The 22,044-nt window shown below is 39.1% G+C and overlaps 1 protein-coding gene across 1 annotated transcript in view; it reads left to right on the top strand.

Moving 5' to 3' along the window:
- Positions 1-22,044, top strand: part of ntrk3b (neurotrophic tyrosine kinase, receptor, type 3b) — a 398,812-nt gene that overhangs the window by 63,041 nt on the left and 313,727 nt on the right. The window contains exons 3-4 of the mRNA XM_047363471.1: positions 10,113-10,187; positions 15,817-15,888. Of these exons, the coding sequence (XP_047219427.1) occupies positions 10,113-10,187; positions 15,817-15,888 (147 nt within the window). The remainder of the gene's footprint in view (positions 1-10,112; positions 10,188-15,816; positions 15,889-22,044) is intronic.

Here is a 22,044-nt window from a genome sequence, read left to right as displayed (position 1 = left end):
CGGGGGATGTTGGAGACATAGAGTCCTAGTGGACCATGTTCTCCGCATCTATTGTCGATGCTGCTGCCCGTAGCTGCGGACGTAAGGTCTGCGGTGCCTGTTGCGGCGGCAATCCCAGAACCCGGTGGTGGACACCGGCAGTAAGGGATGCTGTCAAGCTGAAGAAGGAGTCATATCGGCTGTGGTTGGCTTGTGAGACTACTGAGGCGGCTGACGGGTACCGTGAGGCCAAGCGTGCTGCGGCCAGGGCTGTGGCAGAGGCAAAAACCCGGGCCTGGGAAGAGTTTGATGAGGCCATGGAGAAGGACTACCGGTTGGCCTCGAAGCGATTCTGGCTTCGCCAACACTGTTTATAGTCGGGGTGGGAGGCTGCTGACCTCGACTGAGGACATTATCGGCCGGTGGAAGGAGTACTTCGAGGATCTCCTCAATCCTGCCATCACGCATTCCGTGGTGGAAACAGAGGCTAGGGACTCGGGGTTGGACTCTTTCATCACCCAGGCTGAAGTCACTGAGGTGGTTAAAAAGCTCCACGGTGGCAAGGCTTCAGGGTTGGATGAGATCCGCCCTGAGTACCTCAAATCTCTGGATGTTGTTGGGCTGTCATGGTTGACATGCCTCTTCAACATTGCGTGGCGGTCGGGGACAGTGCCTCTGGACTGGCAGACTTGGGTGGTGGTCCACCTTCATAAGAAGGGTGTGTTCCAACTACAGGGGGATCACACTCCTCAGCCTCCCTGGTAAGGCCTACACCAGGGTATTGGAGAGGAGAGTCCGTCCGATAGTCGAACCTCGGCTTCAGGAGGAGCAGTGTGGTTTTCCTCCTGGCCGTGGAACACTGGACCAACTCTATACCTTCTACAGGGTGCTGGAGAAGGCATTCGACTGTGTCCCTCGTGATGCCCTGTGGGTGGTGCTCCAGGAGTATGGAATCGGGGGCCCTTTATTAGGGGCCATCAGGTCCCTGTACGAGCGGAGCAGGAGTTTGGTCTGCATTGCTGGCACTAAGTCGGACCTGTTCCCGGTGCATGTTGGACTCCGGCAGGGCTGCCCTTTGTCACCGGTCCTGTTCATAACTTTTATGGACAGAATTTCTAGACGCAGCTAAAGGCCAGAGGGGGTCTGGTTTGGGGACCAGTGGATTTCGTCTCTTCTTTTTGCAGATGACGTGGTCCTGCTGGCCCCCTCTAGCCAAGACCTACAGCCTGCACTGGGGCGGTTCACAGTGTGAAGCGGCTCGGATGAAGATCAGCTCCTCCAAGTCTGAGGCCATGGTACTCGACTGGAAAAGGGTGGCTTGTCCTCTTCAGGTTGGAGGGGAGTTCCTGCCTCAAGTGGAGGAGTTTAAGTATCTCGGGGTCTTGTTCATGAGTGGGGGAAAAATGGAGCTGGAGATCGACAGACGGATCGGTGCGGCTGCCGCAGTAATGGGGGCACTGTGCTGGTCCGTTGTGGTGAAGAGAGAGCTGAGCCGAAAAGCGAAGCTCTCGATTTACCGGTCGGTCTACGTTCCTACCCTCACCTATGGCCATGAACTTTGGGTCATGACCGAAAGAACAAGATCCCGGATATAAGCGGATGAAATGAGCTTCCTCCATAGGGTGGCCGGGCACTCCCTTAGAGATAGGGTGAGGAGCTCGGCCATCCGGGAGGGGCTCGGAGTAGAGCCGCTGCTCCTCCACATCGAGAGGAGCCAGTTGAGGTGGCTCGGGTATCTATACTGGATGCCTCCTGGACGCCTTCCTCGGAAGGTATTCCAGAAACGTCCCACCGGGAGGAGGCCCAGGGGACAGCCCAGGACACGCTGGAGGGACTATGTCTCTCGGCTGGCCTGGGAACGCCTTGGGCTCCACCCGGAGGAGCTGGAGGAGGTGTCTGGGGAGAGGGACGTCTGGGCATCTCTGCTGAGTCTGCTGCCCCTGCGACCCGGTCCCGGATATGCGGAAGACGATGAGGCGAGGCGAGACGAGTTGTTCTAAATCACATAGTATATTCAACACTGTATTTATTTATTTTGTAATAAGCCAAAATAGAGATGCTGCTTGTGAAAATCTAATTATACCCTTTGCCATGCTTAATGAGTTCCCAATTCTGCTTCCATAGACCTTTAGCGTGACTACTTTATAAAATCAGGAGGTTTGGTACTTTTTTTGTTCCATGCCATACAGGTGATCAAAAAAATACAAGGGATGAAAGACATAAACAATGACCATAGAGAAGCAGTTTTTGTTACCCATGGGAAGGTTTTGGCCATTTCCAATCCCAAGAGTTGACCAGCCAACAAATTCTAAGACCAGACTCGGCAATGCTCAGATAGTCAGTAATAAACCCAAGAGCTCAATTTCATCATGTAAATATCTCAGTTCCAAAGTTAAAAGTTGAAGTTATTCTATAATCATAAAAACAAAAAATATTTTTTGCTTCTTTGGAATTATTACCAGGCAGTGTCTATGCCTCAGTGTCAGTGTAATGGTCGACAAGCATTCTGTAGCAGAGTAGTTTGGAGAGACGAAACCACAATAGAGATGTTTTGCCTTTACTGCAGGGGTCCCCAACCCTGGTCCTCAGGGGCCACTGTACTGAATGTATTACGTGTCTCAACTTCAGCCCTGCTGCTTCAGATGATTGCAATACCTCCTCAGCATGCCATCAAGTGCTGCAGAACCCTGGTCATCACCCATTCATTTCAGGTGTGAGGCAAAAAACAGAAATAATACAATGCAATTTATGATTTGGGCTTATTGTGCAGCCTAAAGATGTGGGCACATTGCTGTCATTGAGTAACTGACAGAACAATTATCCCGAACAGGGTAGCCAGTCTACAACAGATGGGCTGAAAAAAAAATCGCGGCCCAATCAATTTCTAGACTACAACTTCATTTGAATGCTGTTGTGGGCTGCTAAGACAGCTGTGCGTAAAAGGAATTTCCTCAAACCTCAATGAACAGAAAAAAATGTTGTAAAGAAAAGTGGATGTAAATTCCTCCAGAAATATCTAAGACACTGATAAATAACACAGATAAGTAAATGCTGCTAAATGATCGTATTAGCTGTTTAATAATGGGGTGTTTTTCCACACACGGCTTTTCCAATTTGAAAATTTTATTATTATTTTATAGAATTTTATAGAACCCGGCAAAGATAATTTTTGGTTGTGTCCTGAAACAGAAAAACCCTAGACCTGAAAGAGAATGTACTTCCTTTTTCCCAGTGACTGTGAATGTAGCATGCACACAGTTTTTATTTGTGTGCTGGAAATCTAGCAAACAATGACAATGAGTCTAAATATGTTATCCAACCATTTGGAATATCCTTGCAACTTTAGGCAGGCTTTTTTACATGCCTTTCTTCTATTGGTATGACTTCAGGCTCCGTAATGGCAGATTTCAGCTCTCTCAAAAAGTTCCCAGTGTGATTCAGGTCAGAGCTCAATACTGGTCAGTTTAAAAAGCAATCTTTTTTAATTTCTGCCATCTCATTGTGCTTAAGTATGTCAGATTCGGGTTGCTGCCTTGCTGAAAGCATCACCCTCACCTTAGACCAAGGTTTGTCACAATTCGTACCATATTGTGCTCTGAAAATATCTCAGCTTTTTCCTGATTTCATCATTGCTCTAGTTCTTTTAGTTCCAGAAGCAGCAAGACAGCTTTATACCAAGATGGCTCCAGTTGCATGGTTGGATTTTAGGTCTTGTTTTATTCTGTAATTTAGTCACTAGCAAACAAATCAATTTACAGTTTTCCAAAAGCACATAATTCGAAAAAACTGTTTTTCATTATTTTATTTGGAGAGTTTACTTCATTTTTTCCCATGCTTTTTTTTAGCTATACACTTCTATATCTTCATCAATAAAGGCCAACGTGGTTTAATTTCCAAGGTGAAATGTGAGTTCAAACCAGTGCTTCAGGTTGCTTGCTGGTACTTGGAGAGAAATTCTTAGTTAAACTCTGACCAATATCTTGAGTAAATTGAACAAACTCAAAGATTTTATGATATTAGATCTTCAGTTGTAGCATACATTAAATGACATCTCATTGCTCTCCTTTTGTTCAATTATTGATTAATTCTGTATTTAGGTGAGTGATTGTGATTTAAGTGATTCTTTTAACATTGGTCAATAAGTCTGAAACAAATGAGTCAGCTCTATTCCTACAAGTCATTTATCCTAAGCTGTGATCAAACCAAGTCCTTTGGTAACAACCTGTTAAACAATGGCAACAACATGCTCCCAATGTCTCAACAGACAAGTAATATGAAGTGCCTTGCAATAGAATTTGTTCCACTTGAACAAGCATTTTTCTAGTCTTGCCATGGATCAGGTTTAGGTCTTGATTTTGACAGGGCCATTTCAACACATGAATGTGCTTTGATATAAACTATTCCATTGTAGAGCATGTTGTATGTTTAGTGTTATTGTCATGCTTAAAGGTGACACTCCACTCCAGTCTCAAGACTTTTGAAGATTCCCCACAGCATGATGCTGCCACCAGCATGCTTTATTCAGAGATGGTGTGTTCAGGGTGTCCTCCACATACTGTTCTTTCTATGTTGGCCAAAAAGTTCAGTTATGGTCTCATCTTGCCAGGGCACCGCCCACGTGTTTGCATTGAGGACTTCTGAAGACTTTCTTTCAGTGATAGCTTTCTTCTCACCACACTTGCATAAGCACTAGATTTGTGAAGTGCACAACCAATAGTTAACCTGTCAACAGAATGTTGTAAACTGAGCTGTTAATCTTTGACCATTCACCAGAGTTATCAGGGGCCTTTATACTTCTCAACCACTTTATTTCTGACCTTTCTGGTGTCTACCTTGGTTTTCATTATGCAGGTGGATGCTGTTTACTGTTTGAGGTTGCACTGAATTTTATTTTGGGGTATTAACATAAATTGGTAGTGTCCAAAGAATTTCAAACTCACACATCTATAACTTGAACAGGTGCATAGGTGAAAAATCCGGGGGACTAAACCCCAAAATCAGAAAAAAGGGCAACCTCCTGCACACTGTCAAAATTGCAACATTTTAATATGCGACGTTCAGACACAGACCTTTAATATGCAAGGTGAGTTTTGTCTGGTAAATGTCTATGACCAAAATGTCGCATATTAAAAGTTTGCAAGTTAACAGTGTGCAGGAGTTTCCTCCCTATTTGCTAGACTCCAAAGAATAAAATCAAAAAGACAGAGTGCAGTTGCATGCCAAACTTTAAAAATTTGTGGAAAAAAAAAAAATTAAACCAGGTGTAATTTTCCTTCCCCTTTTCACTTCAATCTTACGTTCAGAGGCAGGGCCTATAAATGTGTTGTGAGTGCATGAATAGTCCAAACCAGAGACAAAAGCTTTGTTCAATGTTCGGCAGGAAAGCCTTCGTGCAAATGCAAATATTTATACTCTCCTATAACAGAAATGACATCTAGATAGTTGTTACTGTTTTCTCCTGTTTCCTTGCTGCATTCATCCGAACAGAGATGGTATAACATCAGACTTATTCAGTATTCAGTTGTTAATTTTACTTTGCTGGTAAAAAAAAGTGATGTTTTTATTTACCGCTTTTTAGGTTGAATTTTTCTGTCAATTACACTCACAGAAGCTCAAGACAAGATAGCAGGTACAGGTTCATTGTGTCGCCCAGGGCTCCTTGAACACAACAGATGGCTGTTGCTGAGATGGAATCTGTTACTGTTTGGTTCCAGGGTGTTCTCCTCCAGCACTGAACCACCCTGCCACCCAGTTCGCATTGTACTTTGTTGGAGGCCATTTTCTGAAGCAGATGGAAGATGGCTGTGATTCAGAGGCACCGTGTCTGAGAGAGCAAGCTTGAGGATTGTCCTGAACACTTTGTTCTGATGGTATCATTTCCTTTGTGTAGTAGTTATTAATGTGCCAGTGTCACAGGAAATGTATTTAGAGGGCACTTTAAGAAAACAGGATCATAAAATACTGTGCCTGGAACAAATCATTTAAAGCCAGATAACAGATGAGACAAACATAAGACAGGAAGGCTATTTCTAATCCTGTTGTCAAGAAAATGTTCCTTTCTTGTCCCAAAAATCCCTTCTTCTGTGAAAAATATTCCTTCCTGCAGAGAGGTGATTTAATAATTGTTCTAACCTGCTAATTGGAAGTCAGGATGAGCGCTTCTTCTTGAATGGCTGGAATGCAAATCATAAGCATCTCTATTTATTTTCAGATGATTTAGATTTTACTTTATGACTGTTTCCTTCGTGCATCCTACAGGGAAACCTGGGGATAAGAAGACAGAGATTGAACACTGGTATCCTTGCTGTACCTTTGTTTTTATATCCATTTTTTCATGGCATTCTAATCTGTAGGTACATTCAGGGTGCCGCGGACAATTGTGCTCTGAGCAGACAACGTGATCAGGTCCGCAGGGAGGTGTTGTGTGTTTCCTCTTGGCTGTTTGTTGACAGCAGCTTGATGAAAATAAGGATTGTGCTAAATTGTATCATGGAGCAGAAAGCCATCCGGCATGTAAAAAAATATATTCTTGCATAGATTATACTGCTCTAGTCATATAGTAACATTGCATCAGTGGTTTGAAATATAATTTAGCTTAAATAATTTGGCAGCTGCGAGCTGGTACCTTTGTGTTTTAATCACTTTGCATAAACAATTTCTGCACAAACAAACAATTTAAATGCACCACATTATCTCCAGAGGTTGTATACAAATATTACAATTGTACCATCTTGCAACAACACGGTTTGCATCTGCATCTTTTAATAGCATTAAACTTTTTTTATTTGGCTATTTTCCGAGGTTTGCCTTAACATTTCGCAGACCTTCCATACATCTTGATTCAAATAACCTTTCAGATGTTTAAATTTCATTCATCAGTCAGGAAGGTGCAGAAGCATGAGAAGTAATGACATTTAATATTACTGCTGCTGAATGCCCTGTGGCAAGATTTATTATGAACAAGGCCTTAATTTATCTTTGGTTTCTTTTCATTTCTTTTTCTCTATTTCTTCAGTTATTAGTCCAAACCTCTGATATAATCCTAAATCCAATAAAATCCACAATCTTAATGATAGAATTTGTTCATTTCTTTTCCCTTTGTTGCACTGTCTAACTTTTTAGTTTTATGGTAGTGCTGCAATCCTCATAGTTCTTCAAATTAATGAAAAAAAGAGATCATTTAAATTCCTGTTTCTAGGGTTCAAATTTTCTGGAGGAGGGTTTGGCTTTCTTTCCCGTACAGTCACTGTTCTTAATATGTGTGAAATTGCCCTCTGCCCAGGCACTGGTGTTGGGTGGCACAACCACTAAGACTGGGTGTTACTTTACATAAAGTCAATTTGTAGCACACGAAAACAGAAAGGAACAGCAACAAACTTTCTCGCTGAATTTTTGATCTATATCACAGGCTTCACGTCTTCTTAAAGTGCAACGTGGTCTTTTTGCCTTATTGTCACAAGGCAGTCTCATTTTTGAAAACAACTGAAGGGTTTTAGGGTTTTTATTGCTCAGCTGTCGCAACTTTATGGTGAAACTTGATCAGGAATTTTACCCGGGCACAGAAGATATATCGTCAGGCACGTTAAGCTGTAAAAGTTGTCTGGAAACAGTCTGTTGGTTAGATTCCCAGCTTGCATCAGATGAGAGCCCAGGGTGTGGATGATCCCTATGCTGGTCCTAGCCTCCTTCAGCATATCTGTTGTAAAACAACAGCCACTGTGAATGAATAAATTCTCATGAGATTTATCTGCTTTTTCTTCTGCTTACAGGTTGCATTAATGACTCTGTCTCCCGCTGTCAATATCTGCACCCCCCCCCACCCCCCCACCCCCCCACCCCCTTCAGAAAGTACCTCAGCAGCAACACTGTCACCGCTAGTGTGAGGCACTTATAGCTGCCACACCATTTTATTTCATTTGTACTGCCGGGTCAGCTATTAGTGCCCCCACAGTGAAAATATGATTGTCTGTATGATTGTATCCACAAAAATCCACAGTCTACTCCGTCGTAACTCTGTGTAACACTACCTTTGATTATGATTGCTTATTACTGATTTAGTAAATATCTGTGTTCATGTATCTGAGCTTCCACTCGATTTGATATAGCCAACAATTACCCTGATGCATTAATTTCTTCTATAAGTCTGTGTAAATATCAGTCCTAATCTGTGCATCTACAATTAGTTTTTGCTTCCTGATCTCATTACACTTGAGAGGATCCAGAGGATCTTTGGAAAGATTTCAAGAACTACAAAAGCATCTGTGCTGATGGAGGAACATTAAAACAGTCTTAACAGTCAGATAAGGGTCTTAATAGATATACAGCACCGGTCAGAAGTTTAAATACTCTCATTAATGGCATGTTAGTACAACATACTACTTGATGATTTCTAAAAGCTAATACTTGGTGCACAGGTTTAAATTGTAGTGGATTTTTTTCCATTTCAGGGTCAACACAATACATCTATGCTTAAATACAGACATTAAACGTTAAACAACTACACACTTGCAACTAGATTATTGCATCTGTCTTTGCAACATATTTCTTTGTTTTTAATGGAAAGCACTGGATAGAAATCACCTTTTTTTGTTAATCATTTTGTTTACATCACAAAACCCTAGCATTTTAACAAGGGTGTGTAGACCTTTGAGAGCCTCTCTATTTAGAGATGTAATTATCACAAATGGTCATTCTGGGTTCATACTGGCTAAAACATTATACTACTCAAAGTGTGCCATGAAGATGGTGCATAAAAGAGCAAGCCTTTTGAATCAGAAGAGCGGCAGTTTTTTTAAACAAAAAATGCTACACAGTATGCAGAACACTAGGACTTCTTTGTGCTCTTTTATTTTGGGCCACTCTACTAAAGTAGCCAATAAGGTCACACACATTCTCTTAAATAGAGATTCAGAATTTCTTCCCCTATCACAGTGATCTGCATTTGACTGCAATTTACCAGGTGTGCCACTAGATGTCACTATTTCCCAGACATTTCTCCAACCACTGTACTGTGTTTGGCCAAAAGAAACATGATACCAGTTAACTATTAACAAATGAACTGTAGAAACCATAAAAAGGTAACTGAAACTGTAAAGCAAAATTTTAAGAATAAAAGAGGGCAGGATAATTGAAAGACAAGCATATTATGAATTCTAGCAGTGAAGGTTAGATCCAGGAGGGCTGCATCCTCCTCACCATAAAAAGTATGTGATCAACCCCAGAGCTTTTGGCTCACATAAACATGATGTGATGTATCAGCTGCTGCTTCATCATTGCACACCAGATGCCCAGCCTCCAACAGATACACTGAAACATAGGTTTTGACAAAAACAAAAACAATAATAACATAATTGTCCCACTGCTGTCAAAAGATTCAAGCTCTGATCTGATTATCTATCTTCGGGCTTATGCCGCACATGTTTCCATGTGCTTGTAAATAGATTGTTTAAGTGCTTCTAAATGTGTTTACACTTTATATGCAGTTCAAGTTAGCAGTAATGCTGTTATGTGCGGAGTGTTCAGCTCCTGCCTTTGATTTAAATGTAACATTACAGTTTGGTTTAGCTTGCCATCATATTGTCTTCTCTCTTCTAAAGCAATAAACAATTTGCCATATCTTCCTTTCTATCTCCTAATTTACCCTGGCATTATCAAATGCCATGTGTCTGATCCATGCTGCCCTTCTTAGAACCATAACAAACACTTTATTCCACATGGCCTTTCCCCTGGAGCTAATTTATAGGCATGAACTGCACTTTCCTTATCCTACCAACACACAGAAATAGTTTTACTATGGAGTCTGACAGTGTTAACAGAAGTGAAGCCATCTGCAGTGTTTATTTGGTCTACCCTCCCTCCCACTTCCCCTTACATAGATTAAGGCTCCAAAGCTGCCTCGTGGCAATTAAATCTATCAGAGGGCAACAGAGAGCACTCTGTCAGAGCTGTTCCAATTATTGCAGTATAAATGAATATGGATTTAAAAACTTTTGACAAAACGCAGCCAGTTAATTTGCAGCAGGGGACTTAGAAAAGCAGTTTTCCCCCCATCATGTCTCTTGTTTTTTTTTTTTTTTTCATTTTTCCTTGGATGAGAAGGTCTCATTTACCATCCTTTTTCTTGTTGTTTGCAGACACATAGAGAACTGGACAGGATTGCAGACTCTGAGAGACGTCGATATGGAGCTCTACACTGGAATACAGAGACTGTGAGTTTTGATGCTTTTATGTTGTGGGGAAGGAGGTTTGGGGTGGTGTGTATACAGACGCTTCAATGTTATTCCAGTCCTGTAGTCTGGATCAGAAAAAAAGGAAGCAGAATGTGCACTACTGTTAGCCTTCAGTGTACTTGATTGGGATTTTTATGGGATGGACTTACTCAAATTAGTGCATATTTGTGGAGTGGAAGGAGACAGACACATAGCTTTCCAAAATTTTAACTTACACAAGTCTGAAAAGTGTGGCATGTATTTGTTTTCAGCCTACCCAAGTCAGTGCTTTGTAGAACCACCTTTTGTACAGCTGCAAGACTTCTGGAGTATGTTTCTATCAGCTTTTCTCATTTGCAGACATCTCCCACTCTTATTTGCAAAATAGCTCAATCAGATCGGATAGCATCTGAAAACATCTATTTTTAAGTTTGGCCACAGATTCCTAATTGCATTTAGGTATGAACTTTGACTAGGTCATTTTAACAAATTAATATTCTTTGATCTAATACCATTCTACAGTAGCTCTGGCTATATATTTAGGGTTGATGTTATGCCAAATCATGAGCCTTTCCCTAAGTCTAAAGTCTTTTGCAACCTTTAAATATTTTCTTTCAGGATTACCCTGTCTTTAATTACATCCATCTGTCCAACAACTCTCAGCACCTTCCTTGGTATTACAAATGAAAAGTATCCCCAAAGTTTGCTTCCACCGCCATGTTTTACAGTGGGGATGGTGTATCTAGGGTGAGATGGAGTGTTAGTTTTCTGCCAAACAGAATTTGGCCAAGACATTCAGTTTTGTTCTAATCTGACCAGATCACCTTCTTCCACAAGTTTGCTGTATCCCCTATGTAGTTTGTGGCAAACTGACCTCTTATTGGTTTTCATTTAAAAACTACTTTGTTCCTGCCAGATTTCTGGATTGCATAATATTTGTTCTGTCAACATATCTGCTTGAGCTGCGGATCTCTAAGGTTCTAAGGTTTCTAAGGTTTTTTTTTACATTTACTGCTCAATGTCACACAGTGGATGAAAAAGTTTATTAATAAACCAAAATAATAAACTGCTCACTATTCACTCTTTAACATGTTTCCTCAGAAAATAAATGATAATTGGCACATTCCTAGCACCTCCCGCTAGCTTAACAGTCATTTCCTAGTACACAGCTCAGACACAGAAATGTTATGTCTGACTTCACCTAAAACTATGATAAAATTCTTATAAATCTGACAAAACAACGAAGGGTTATATATAAATGTCTTAACCAATGTACATATTACAAATATATCACATTTTGGTCACCATTACCTGAACATAGGGGAGAAAGAATCACGCGAGTGATTACTTGTTGCTTCTCTCTTGCAGTAGTTTAATGCAATGGAGGAATGCGCGCGAAAGCCCCCTAGTGGAGAATGGAGCCACTACCAATCGATCCCAGAAAAGGCTTACTAGCTGATTCCTGATGCACACATCGCCATTCCCTTGAATGAAATTACATTAATTAAACATGAAACCTAACTTTTTAACACTTTGTTTTACTGTATTTACATTGTTGTTTAGGCTTATGCTTATTAATATGAATTAATATTTATGTAACCGTTTTTACTGTCAATTCTTAAGTATGAAATCAACATATGAGCACAGCTATATAAAATCTTTTAGTACCACATTGGGGGTACAATAGTAGTCTTTCCAACCTGTCACAGTTGCAGATGACAGAAATTATTTGGTTCCAAAAACACACTAAAGTAACTGATAAGGAGAAGAAGAAGATGTTGGTTGAGTGAGCAGGACCGAGTGAAGGGGATAATTCTGTTGCTAACTTGAGCTAATGTTTAAAGAAGCCTTTAATTCTTACCAGTCAAACAATGGGGGAGAAGACCCTCTGTTTTGGGTTGCAGCTGATCAAATAATGCTAAAAGGAAGCACTGAAAATTGGATCAAGAGTCCCTTGAGCAGTTGAGGGTCAGTCATTTTCTACCGCTTATTCCATAGTGGGTCGCGGGGAAGCTGGTGCCTAACTCCAGCAGTCTATGGGCGAGAGGCGGGGTACACCCAGGACAGGTTGCCAGTCCGTCGCAGGGCGCAGTTGAGGGTATTCATGGCTAATATTAAAATTTTTCAAAGACAGGTGATGCTACTTTCTCACTTCACACCCACCCCTACCACAGTTTCTTTGCTTTTGAGACCTACTTTTTCACTTAACCCCCCTACATCTACTGCCTACTCAACGAACCATCTTCTCCACTGCCCTCCACAGTCAGAGCTGGCCTCTCCCCTGATCCCTCATCAGAGAGGCCAAGTGCAATATCTCCACCACTAAATTAGCAATTTTCTTATTACCACTGCCTCCCTCTGCTGCCTCATCGGGGGGACGTGGGTCTCCTCCACAAGCCTGTTGTGATGCTGCCGTTCTGGGACTGTAAGGAGGAATGAAGTGGGAAAGGGTTACTGTCAGCTCATTTTACATTCAACCTCCTCATCACAGTCTTTATAGGAGTAAAATGAGAAAAGATGCCACCGTTAAAGAGTAAGCAGATCTCCAGAAAAGGAGGCTGATGTTATGTCTCAATGCAATGCAAATTATACCTGACCTTCTACAGATCCAACATGATTGGTATTGATTCCGTGCTTTTATTTTAAACATTATCTCTCCAATATCAAACACCATCCTGAGTTGAAACGCTAACAGAACAACCCAGAGCTGTTGTTATCTTACAGCAGCAAATCTGTTGGAGCAGCTGTTTTAATGAGGCTTCGTGCTTGCAGATAGTGAAGAAAGGTATAGTTGTAATGTGTAATTTATACAATTTTTAGTTTCCATTAAGATGATTTATTTAACCAGTATTTCTCACAAGGGGCTGCGCAGTGGAGGAGTTGTAGTAATGTTCCTAAAAAGTGGATGTTGAAAAGATGGATTTCTATTAGATTAAAATTGTACTTTGAATCAACACTAAAGCAGTAAATTTTCTAAAACGCCCCAGGACCCCTACAAGGAGTTGCTTTTCACACCACATCATAGGTGCCCTAACTGTACAAAACATGACATTTAAGTAGAATAACATTTGATGAAAAAATTTGTATAATTTGTTTTTCTGTAAAATAATTTTTGGATCAATGATTTTTCCACCATTTCGCTTCCAAACTCCTTCCAAATATCAGGCCCAGGCACTGGATGCTTTCTCTGCCAGATTATTTTTCAATCTGTCAAACCAAACAGTCAGTTACACATTTTTTATAATAATTCAATCAATAAAATAAAACTGTAAAAATTAATTTTGTTTAGTTATTTTAGAATGTCCATTGATTATATACAATTTGATGGTAGTAATACAAAGACTAATGAGTGTATAGCATTTCATATTTTCTCTGTTGTGTCAAAATAACCCCCTGGCAGTTCTAAGTGTACATGGCCTTACATTCTTACAAAGCTTGACAAATTCACATTTCAGAAAACAAATTCACAAGATGTGATACAATTGTACAAGTCAGGAAACAAATTCACATTTAAAAAACATTTTATTAACAGGTTAAAAACTTTTACAAGTTCCAAAACAAATTTACATTTTAGAAACAAATTTATTTTCACAAAACAATTTAAAAACATGTGAAAGACTTTTACAAGTCCCGAAACACATTTACAAATAACAAAATCAACCAGAAAGGGAATGTATCAACTCTGACTGTATCAGAGGCTGACCAAGAAGTGACACACATATGAGTAGATTAGCACAGTTTTGTTTTTCGTGGTCGGTCCTTAGAATCTAAGAGAAAGCAACCTTAATTTGTGGCAGTGGCACTTCTGGTGACAGCACCTGAAGTGCCACGAGTGTTTCACAGGGTGCCAGACCAGCTATAAAAGCCTCTAAGATGCTGCCATGGCAGATGCCACTGTTTTACTGCGGTCATGCTAGCCTCCACTTTGAAAATGATGGTCAAGTTAGCCCTCGTGTGGTTTTGTTCAAATCATCATGAATCGTTTGCAAAAAGTACAATTTGAAAGCGAACTGCACCAAACAAACAAAAAAAGTCTGCTTTTGGTCCAGACCAAACAAGTGCACTGAAGGACTTTCCTGGTGGGAATACACCCTATGATAATTTTTTAAGTAAATCTGCTTATTGCACAGACTAATGTTGATTGTTGTCATTCTGCTCCTTTTGGAATTACACAGTCTAGTAAGATTAAATTAGCTGTTTGATTACTGCTGCCATTAGCTTGGTCGGCTAGACTGCACTCCTAGGCTGTAGAAAAATAGCATAACTTTAATAATAGTAATGGCCAGTGGTCCTTAAGTTTCCACTCTAGTTTCGTCTCTAGGGCTTTCCATCAGTCAACTTTTTGTCTTGAAAGAAAGAGAAATAACACGGCGTCATTTTTCACCAAAACAGATAGGGAAGAGTTGTAAAATCTGGAACTTTCTTTGGCATTTTAATAAAGGGTCTTTAAACTGCAGGAGCAGTATTGTTTTGAAACAGTAAGGTCTTAAAGTCGTGGTTTACATTTAGACTGGTAACTGGCCCATGCTTCATCTCAGTGGTTTCTAAAATGTTATTTTAGTATTTTTTATGAAGACAGAAACCCAGCATCCAGAAATTCCTGTCCACCTTGGAGTCATTCAAAACTTTGAAACCATTTGGGACCTAATTTTTTATGCAAATCTTAAAAATATGTCTTGAATTAACATTGATATGTCATTATACCCAACATTTTTATTATTTTAGAAAGTGTGAAACTGCAGAGTTCCTTGTCCCTTATCCTGTAGATACACAGTAGTTGCTTGTATTTTAAAGGTCTGTAACTTTAAAAACTTCTTCATGACATCTGGAACGTTTTTGTGACAGCAAATCTCCATCAAATGACACAATGGCATTATCAGATTTTTGGAAGGTAATTGGTGCCCACAGCTGTATGTAACCAGCTCAATTCTTTATGAGATGCTTGCTGATGCTAGCGATGTCAAGGACGTCTTTGGAATGAAGCATCTGTGATTACCAGATTAGAAGTCATTACAATTGTAATTCAGAACAGTGCTTCCCGGACTGCGGCACTGGGAATTCCAGGAACCCCTCAAGGAATTCCATTGGGGCTCTTCTGGCAGACTGAGGATTAGTTTAATTTCATTAATATTTCACTCCTATATAAGTTAGCACAATGTCAGAGGGCCTGCTCATCTGACTCGGTTTAAAGGAAGACAAAAAAGTTAGGAAATATTGCATTAAAAGGTGCCTCAAAATGTTTTTTGTTTGGTCCTCAGCCCTGCAGTGTGCACATACACATGCAGATCAAGGTTAGAATGTGAAGAAGGCAGGATGTAGAGCGGATCTCTATACGCTGTTCGTCTGTAGCACATAAAAGCTTAAATGTATTTAAATTGACAAGCATGAAAGTGTCTTTTTTTCCGAAGAGACACATGTATGTATATTTATGTAAAAATTAAAATCTTATTTTAAAACGGAATAAAATAGGGGAAGAAAATACAGATAAGGGATGATAAATCCAGCTGCTGTCCTACTGTTTTAATGATAGTGACATAATGAGAATCTGTGGTTGAAGCTGAATATGGTTGCATTAACAGAAAAAAATCCAACATTATTTTTATCTGTACTTTATCTTTTTTCTCCTCAGGACCATCATGAATTGTAATCTGAGGGTGATCCAGCCTCGAGCGTTTGCTCAGAACCCACACCTACGCTACATGTAAGTAGACACTCTATGGCCATGTTTTCCGTGCCTTCAAAAGATTTATTATGAACTGCAGAGTTTGACAGCTCACAGTACATGGACGTTTGTGAGTTTGTGTTGAACAGACCATGATGCACTTGATAGAGACTGGCTTTGAGAAAATTGTGCTGTTGCCATTACTTTTGCAACAGTTGCACGTCTTAAATGAGACATCCATTATTTGCCTCAGATAATTGGATTCCTATCTGTCCCGGCTTCTTTGTGCTGTGGCGGAGCAACATGGCAAATACGCAGTTCCATTTAGACTGCACTCGCCAAATGGACAATTTGTGCATGAGCCTGAGCATCAGAGAGCTGGGTGAAGAGCAAAGTAATTTCTTTAACAAAGGCTGATGTGTCCCCGAATGACAGCCTGTCATTCCCCAATTTTCCAGCAGTAAACAAGTAGAAGAACTCTGTCACTCTTTTTTACCTAAGCACAGTGCCATCTGCAGTTTCCAGTTGTTGATCTTTCTTAGCAGGTCTGTCCTGGCAGCTTACGCAGTGTGGTAGGTCTAGTTGCCTTAAGGGGTCGGTACAGATTTGCTGTAGAAAGGGAACATGGCAAATTCTTCTATTTTAACAAAGAGGACCAGCCGCAACAACAACAACAATGTTATGCACAATACCATCTGAAGAAATTAACACAGGCTCACTTTTCCTAGCACAATTTGGGCCCCTTAGGATCACTTAGGCATGGTTTAAAGCCACAACCTACCCAAGTATGGTTGCTGACCATGTTTATCCCTCTTTGACCACAGTGTAGCCATCTTCTGATGTTTATTTGCGGCAGGGTAATGCTGCCTGTCAAAAAGTTCAAATATGTACCCCCAGAAAAGCAGCTACTGTAATTCAGAATTTATTCTGTTCTGTGGACAGTCTTGACTCTTTTCAGCTGTGGGTGGGTGCTGCTTGATGTGAGTGCATGTGTTTTGATTTGATTGAGGTGTGTTGTATAATGTGGATCCCAAAATGCAGTATTATTTATTTGACAACCTAATCTTGCCTGTTACTCAGGCAGAAAATACTAGTTAGGCTGTGCTGTCATACAAGCAGACATTCTTGGCGTCACAGTCTGTGAGTAATATTCCCTCTTTGGTCACGCTTTTTTGTGCTCTTCACGTGGACATTTTAGAAAAAAGGCCATTGCTTGTCTTTTTATTTGGTCAGGTGATTGGTGGAGCTAATGGAGCTCATCAACATTTAATGAATGTTATTTAAATGCTGCCTTTGCCTTAATTTTCCCTCCAGAAGATGGCTTTGCTTACTCAGGACGGAAAACAATAATTGGTACGTGCTTGTCTCATTGTCCCCTTGATTCCCTGAACATCGGTGGGGTACCCCATGTTCATGCATGTTGATATTAACAATAAAAGGTGCATTTTTTGTTGCTCAACTGTGGTGATATGCTTAATTCAGGAGTGTCAGGTTGAATTGGAGAGTTAAAATATTTCAGAAAATACATATTAGTCTAGATTTTACCATGTTCTGACATTATCTAAAACAACTAAGTAAAAATAAACAATGAAGCTGGTGTGTAGTTTTGTACAACTGAGGTCTGATTGTTTTCAGAAATACATTTCCCTTGACATGTAAAACCCTGAAATTGAAAGAGGGTGTACTTTCTTTTAACCACAATTCTATCTCAGTTAAAAAAAAAATGCCAGACTTTATAAATATTTTTAAAATCTTGTAACTTTATTGGGATAAATACCATTTTGATATTTAAAAGGTGGACAGGATCACTTTGATGATAATGGCATTTGCATTGAAGCCAGCTAGCGCCCACCACACTGGACTGCCCCTGATTCAGTTTCAGTTGCGCTTCTGTAAGTGGACAGTTGCTAGGTGACACTGAGGATAAGGATGTCAGGGAAGATTAATTATTGCCTGTTGTTAGCCCCAGAGGACCTAGCTCATTGATCTGTGTGTCAGGCAGGTCTGTTCAAAGACCCAACCATCACACACTCAACTGGTTGCTCCTTTGTGAGGAGAACTGAAGCGATTGTCCTCATCACATGTTCAGGCCAAAACAGGCTCAATTACTCCCAGTAAAGATATCATAAATTCCATGTGCTGTAAACATTATGACTTCAATTAACACCCACCATAGCAAGGTCCTATCATCAATTAGTATTCTACTCATCTATTTTTAGGGTATGTTTTATGCATAGCTGTATTTAGTATGCATTCACAGTAAGCAGTGTGCATGCACTGCAAAACAGCAGATTTAAACAAGTGTAATGATCTTGTATGGATTTTGTTAGGTTTAAAAATGTGGGTATTTTATTTCTTTCAAGCCAAAAAAAAAAATATCTAAAGCTTTTAAATAGTTTCTGTTTTTATAAAACATGACTCAACCCTTTGTCCAGATAAGCAAAGCTTATGATGATATTTTTTACTCATTGCAAGTGACACAAGACAATTTTTATATTTTCCAGATATCTGTGTTTTTCTATTACATTTAACTACAATTTAATGATCTCATTCTTTTGAGATATGTCATCATAATGCATTTCCAGTTTGCTCTGGCAGCATATTGATCTTTTCAAGCATAGATGTCTACAAGATACAGTATGTGAAGCTTTTTTGTAAACTAAGAAAATAAGCTGAAGGAATTTAACAAATAAAACTGATGCAATAACATGCACATATTTTCTTTAGGTTGACACTAAATAGAATTTAAATGACAAAGTATGTTGGTTTAACAGCTAAAAGTTACCTAATCAGGTTTTCTAAATTAAATAATAAAAATTGTATTACAGACTCAGTAATAAGCTACCATCCAAGATGGTTTGGGTCTCTAATGACAAGATGACTTGTAAACCGTTTCCCAACCACAATGTACTGTTCATTGGCAATAACTGCCTCAAGGTTAAAAAGCTAAGCTTGCTAGCAAGTTTCCCTTTGGCATTAGTGCTGTTCCTAAACTAGCTAAAGCTGGATACAAACTTAAATTCTTGCTTTATTACAGAAACTCTCTCAACTACAAGTTGTTTGACAGTTGTTAATTATTGATGAGTTCATGCAGTATGTTAATTCAAAATACCGCTAATAAAAATATATCAGTCTTACTCTTCTCTGCTGGACACCGCACAAAACAAATGACAATAATGGTTGGCTGGACCAACATCTTCAGTCACTTCTATCAAGTGCTTTATGTGGGATTTGTTACCAAAATAAAAAGACTAATGTTGTTTGAATTTAACAATTACTGTTACATTTACAAACTAATATTCTTGCATAAAATGTCATTTTTTTTAATGTCTAATATTTTACAACACCCTAAAAATTATTTTTATAATCTAAATGGTGCTCATTGCAGGAGCAATGATATTTCCAAGGTTGGAAAAACTCATATATTGAGCTGGGCACTCATGCATATAGTAATCAACACTTTCTTCACAATTTCATTCCACACAATTATTTTCTCTTACAGTGAGAAGCAGATGTATACCACCGCAGTTCTTAATGAGAAGACATCTTACATACAGCCATATCTGCCGTGTCTAATTAACTGAAGCAAGAGGCACTTCTTGAGAAAAGCCAAAATGGTCCTTGTCTACAATAGGTTTTATGACAATCAACACAACAATTTAATAGTTAATAGTTGGCTATTAAATAGTTTGATGTTACATAAATAAAAGCCCATAAGCCTATGAACAGGAGGTGAGCTAACGTAGCAACCCTGAAATCTATGTTAGACAAGGTAGTTTTAAGAAGTATTTTCCTAAACATATTGGCTTGAAAAAGAAACATATCATTAGGTTTTTCAAATTAAGTGAATAAAAACTATCAAATAAATTTTTGTAGGTGATACTCCAATGTCACATTAATAAATTATATTTACTATTTTGTGCACTTACTGGCTGCACTGACGAAGGTCCACTCACATATGCAGAACTGTTGATCTGACAGGATCCCAGCCTAATTACCTTTGCCAAAGAGGTCATGTTATCAGTTAAGTCTGTCTGTCTGTCTGTCTGTCTGTGTTTTAGCTACATTATGGAAAAAGTTACTTAATTTTTTTTTTACCAGAGGTGTGTCTTAACCCAAGGGAGAATCCATTAAATTCTGGTGGTTATACGGATCAGGATCCGGAACCAGGATTCTTTTTTCTATGGCATCAGTGACATCATGTTGGGTGGTGGGGGTATACAGTCTCTGACTCTCTTGTTTGTTATTGATTGAATTAATAACTATTTGATCAATTTGAAACACTCAGAAAACAAGCATTCAAGGCCTACATTATTAAATATTGGAAAAAAATAAATAAATAGATGAGGCAGTGACAACACAGCAAGAGTTACATACACTGTCACAACGTGGTCCAACACGTCTCTTAATCCCGATAAAAGCACACTATACCTAGTGGAGGTACATCAAAAGTAACACACAGGCGTGACAGGACTTGATATTCCACAAAATGCACTTTATTTATTTACATTCAGACCCAGGTTATATGTTTTTTTAATGTGTCAACCTACATGGCCAAGCAAGAAATAAAAGCAGCTTTAGCTTTAAAGCAAATAGATGGATCCATTGGCTAGGTTACTTAAATGGCACTGTAAGTTCTAAAGGGCCCTAAAACAGATTAGTTTATTAATAGTTTGTGTTTCATAAACTCTTATACTTTTATTTGACAAGTAAATACAACATTAACTAGAACAGACTTCTTGATATCTTAGAACTACACAGGGTTCATTCATCATCAATGAACTTGGGTGTGTTTTAAGACATATTTGTTGTCTCATTTAATTTCCTAACAGCTTTTGTCAAAGCATCATAGAGGTAACCTATGTGGCCCAACGCAATTTTATGAGAGCCCAAAATAAACTTAATAGAAAACCACAGCCTGAGAGAGTAATTTATTTAGACCAAAAAGATGATGCATTGTATAACAGGGGTGGGCAGATTAAACCATGCCATGCAACTGCCAATACATTAACCATCTGTCCTACTTGCATGTCTGTGAGCCAGAAGGTTATGTTCAGCTAATATTACATGAGAGGCTCAGGTGAATAGCATGAAGGTAAATATAAATTGTGCAAGTCTGATAGTTGCAATGCAAAATTAAACTTAAATATCCAAAAGACGATATTGACATTATTGAATTACTCCAGTTTTTGGGATTTCTTCATAAAACAACCTTAACTAGTATAGGAGCAATTACATGCAGAGGTTAAGAATAGGTATTCATATAAGTATTTCTCTTTAGCCAGACATATCATAAACATAAACTAAACATAAACATAAACTGAACATATAACTGAGTTTGTTTCTGTGGTGTGGTGTCTTTTTAGTGAATTCCATCCATCCAATTGTTAAAGGAACAATCAGTAATATTTTACACTCCTGTAGCAGAAAATGACCACACCAAGGTGTCACAGTTTTAACAGTTAACAATGACTATTGAGATTTCAAGCTTTGTAAACAAGCAGGCTAGTCTTGTCTCCTTTTATTAGCTCATGTGGACCGTGAAAGCTCCCCAGATGGTAATGAAATTGTTCCACTGAACTTTGCTTAGCTGCATTTTAGTATAAAGAGAAGAATCAGCAACTAAAGGGTACAAGGAATCAAGGGAAGCTGATTTTTGGCCAGTCCTGATTTTAACGCCAATTAACAAAAACATAAATGTTTTTAGATGTTTTTTGTTTTGTTTTCTTTGTCTCCTCTGTCATCTGAGGGGGCTTATTGGTTTATTACTAATGAGGATGGGTCTGTGGACTCATAAATAAGGCTTTATAGAATTTTAAAAGGGATATATTGGCAATGTTTCTTGTCTTTTCATCCTTCCATTATTACTGCTTTTTAAAAAGCTTTTCTGATATGATTAAATTAACATGCCAATAATGCATTATTCCGCATATTGAGGTGATTAAATTAAATTAGGGTTTTAGCTATTTAAAAACATTTAGCCAATCTTAAATGTTAGGTTGGTAATTTTGTACCTTCAAAAAACCTGATAATGGAAAGATGACGAAATGTAACTTGGTTAATGTTTCTGTCCTCTGTCTGTTTATGTCAAACATGTTAAACACTGATAAAATCAAATTTGATTAAATAGCACAATCTTTTTATCCAAATGTCAGCTAATTAGATGTTTTCAGCACACTGTATTGGAAATTAAGC

This window comes from Girardinichthys multiradiatus, chromosome 4, assembly GCF_021462225.1.
Source record: "Girardinichthys multiradiatus isolate DD_20200921_A chromosome 4, DD_fGirMul_XY1, whole genome shotgun sequence".
In the NCBI taxonomy this organism is placed as follows: Eukaryota; Metazoa; Chordata; class Actinopteri; order Cyprinodontiformes; family Goodeidae; genus Girardinichthys; species Girardinichthys multiradiatus.
This window is presented reverse-complemented; position numbering and strand designations above follow the sequence as displayed.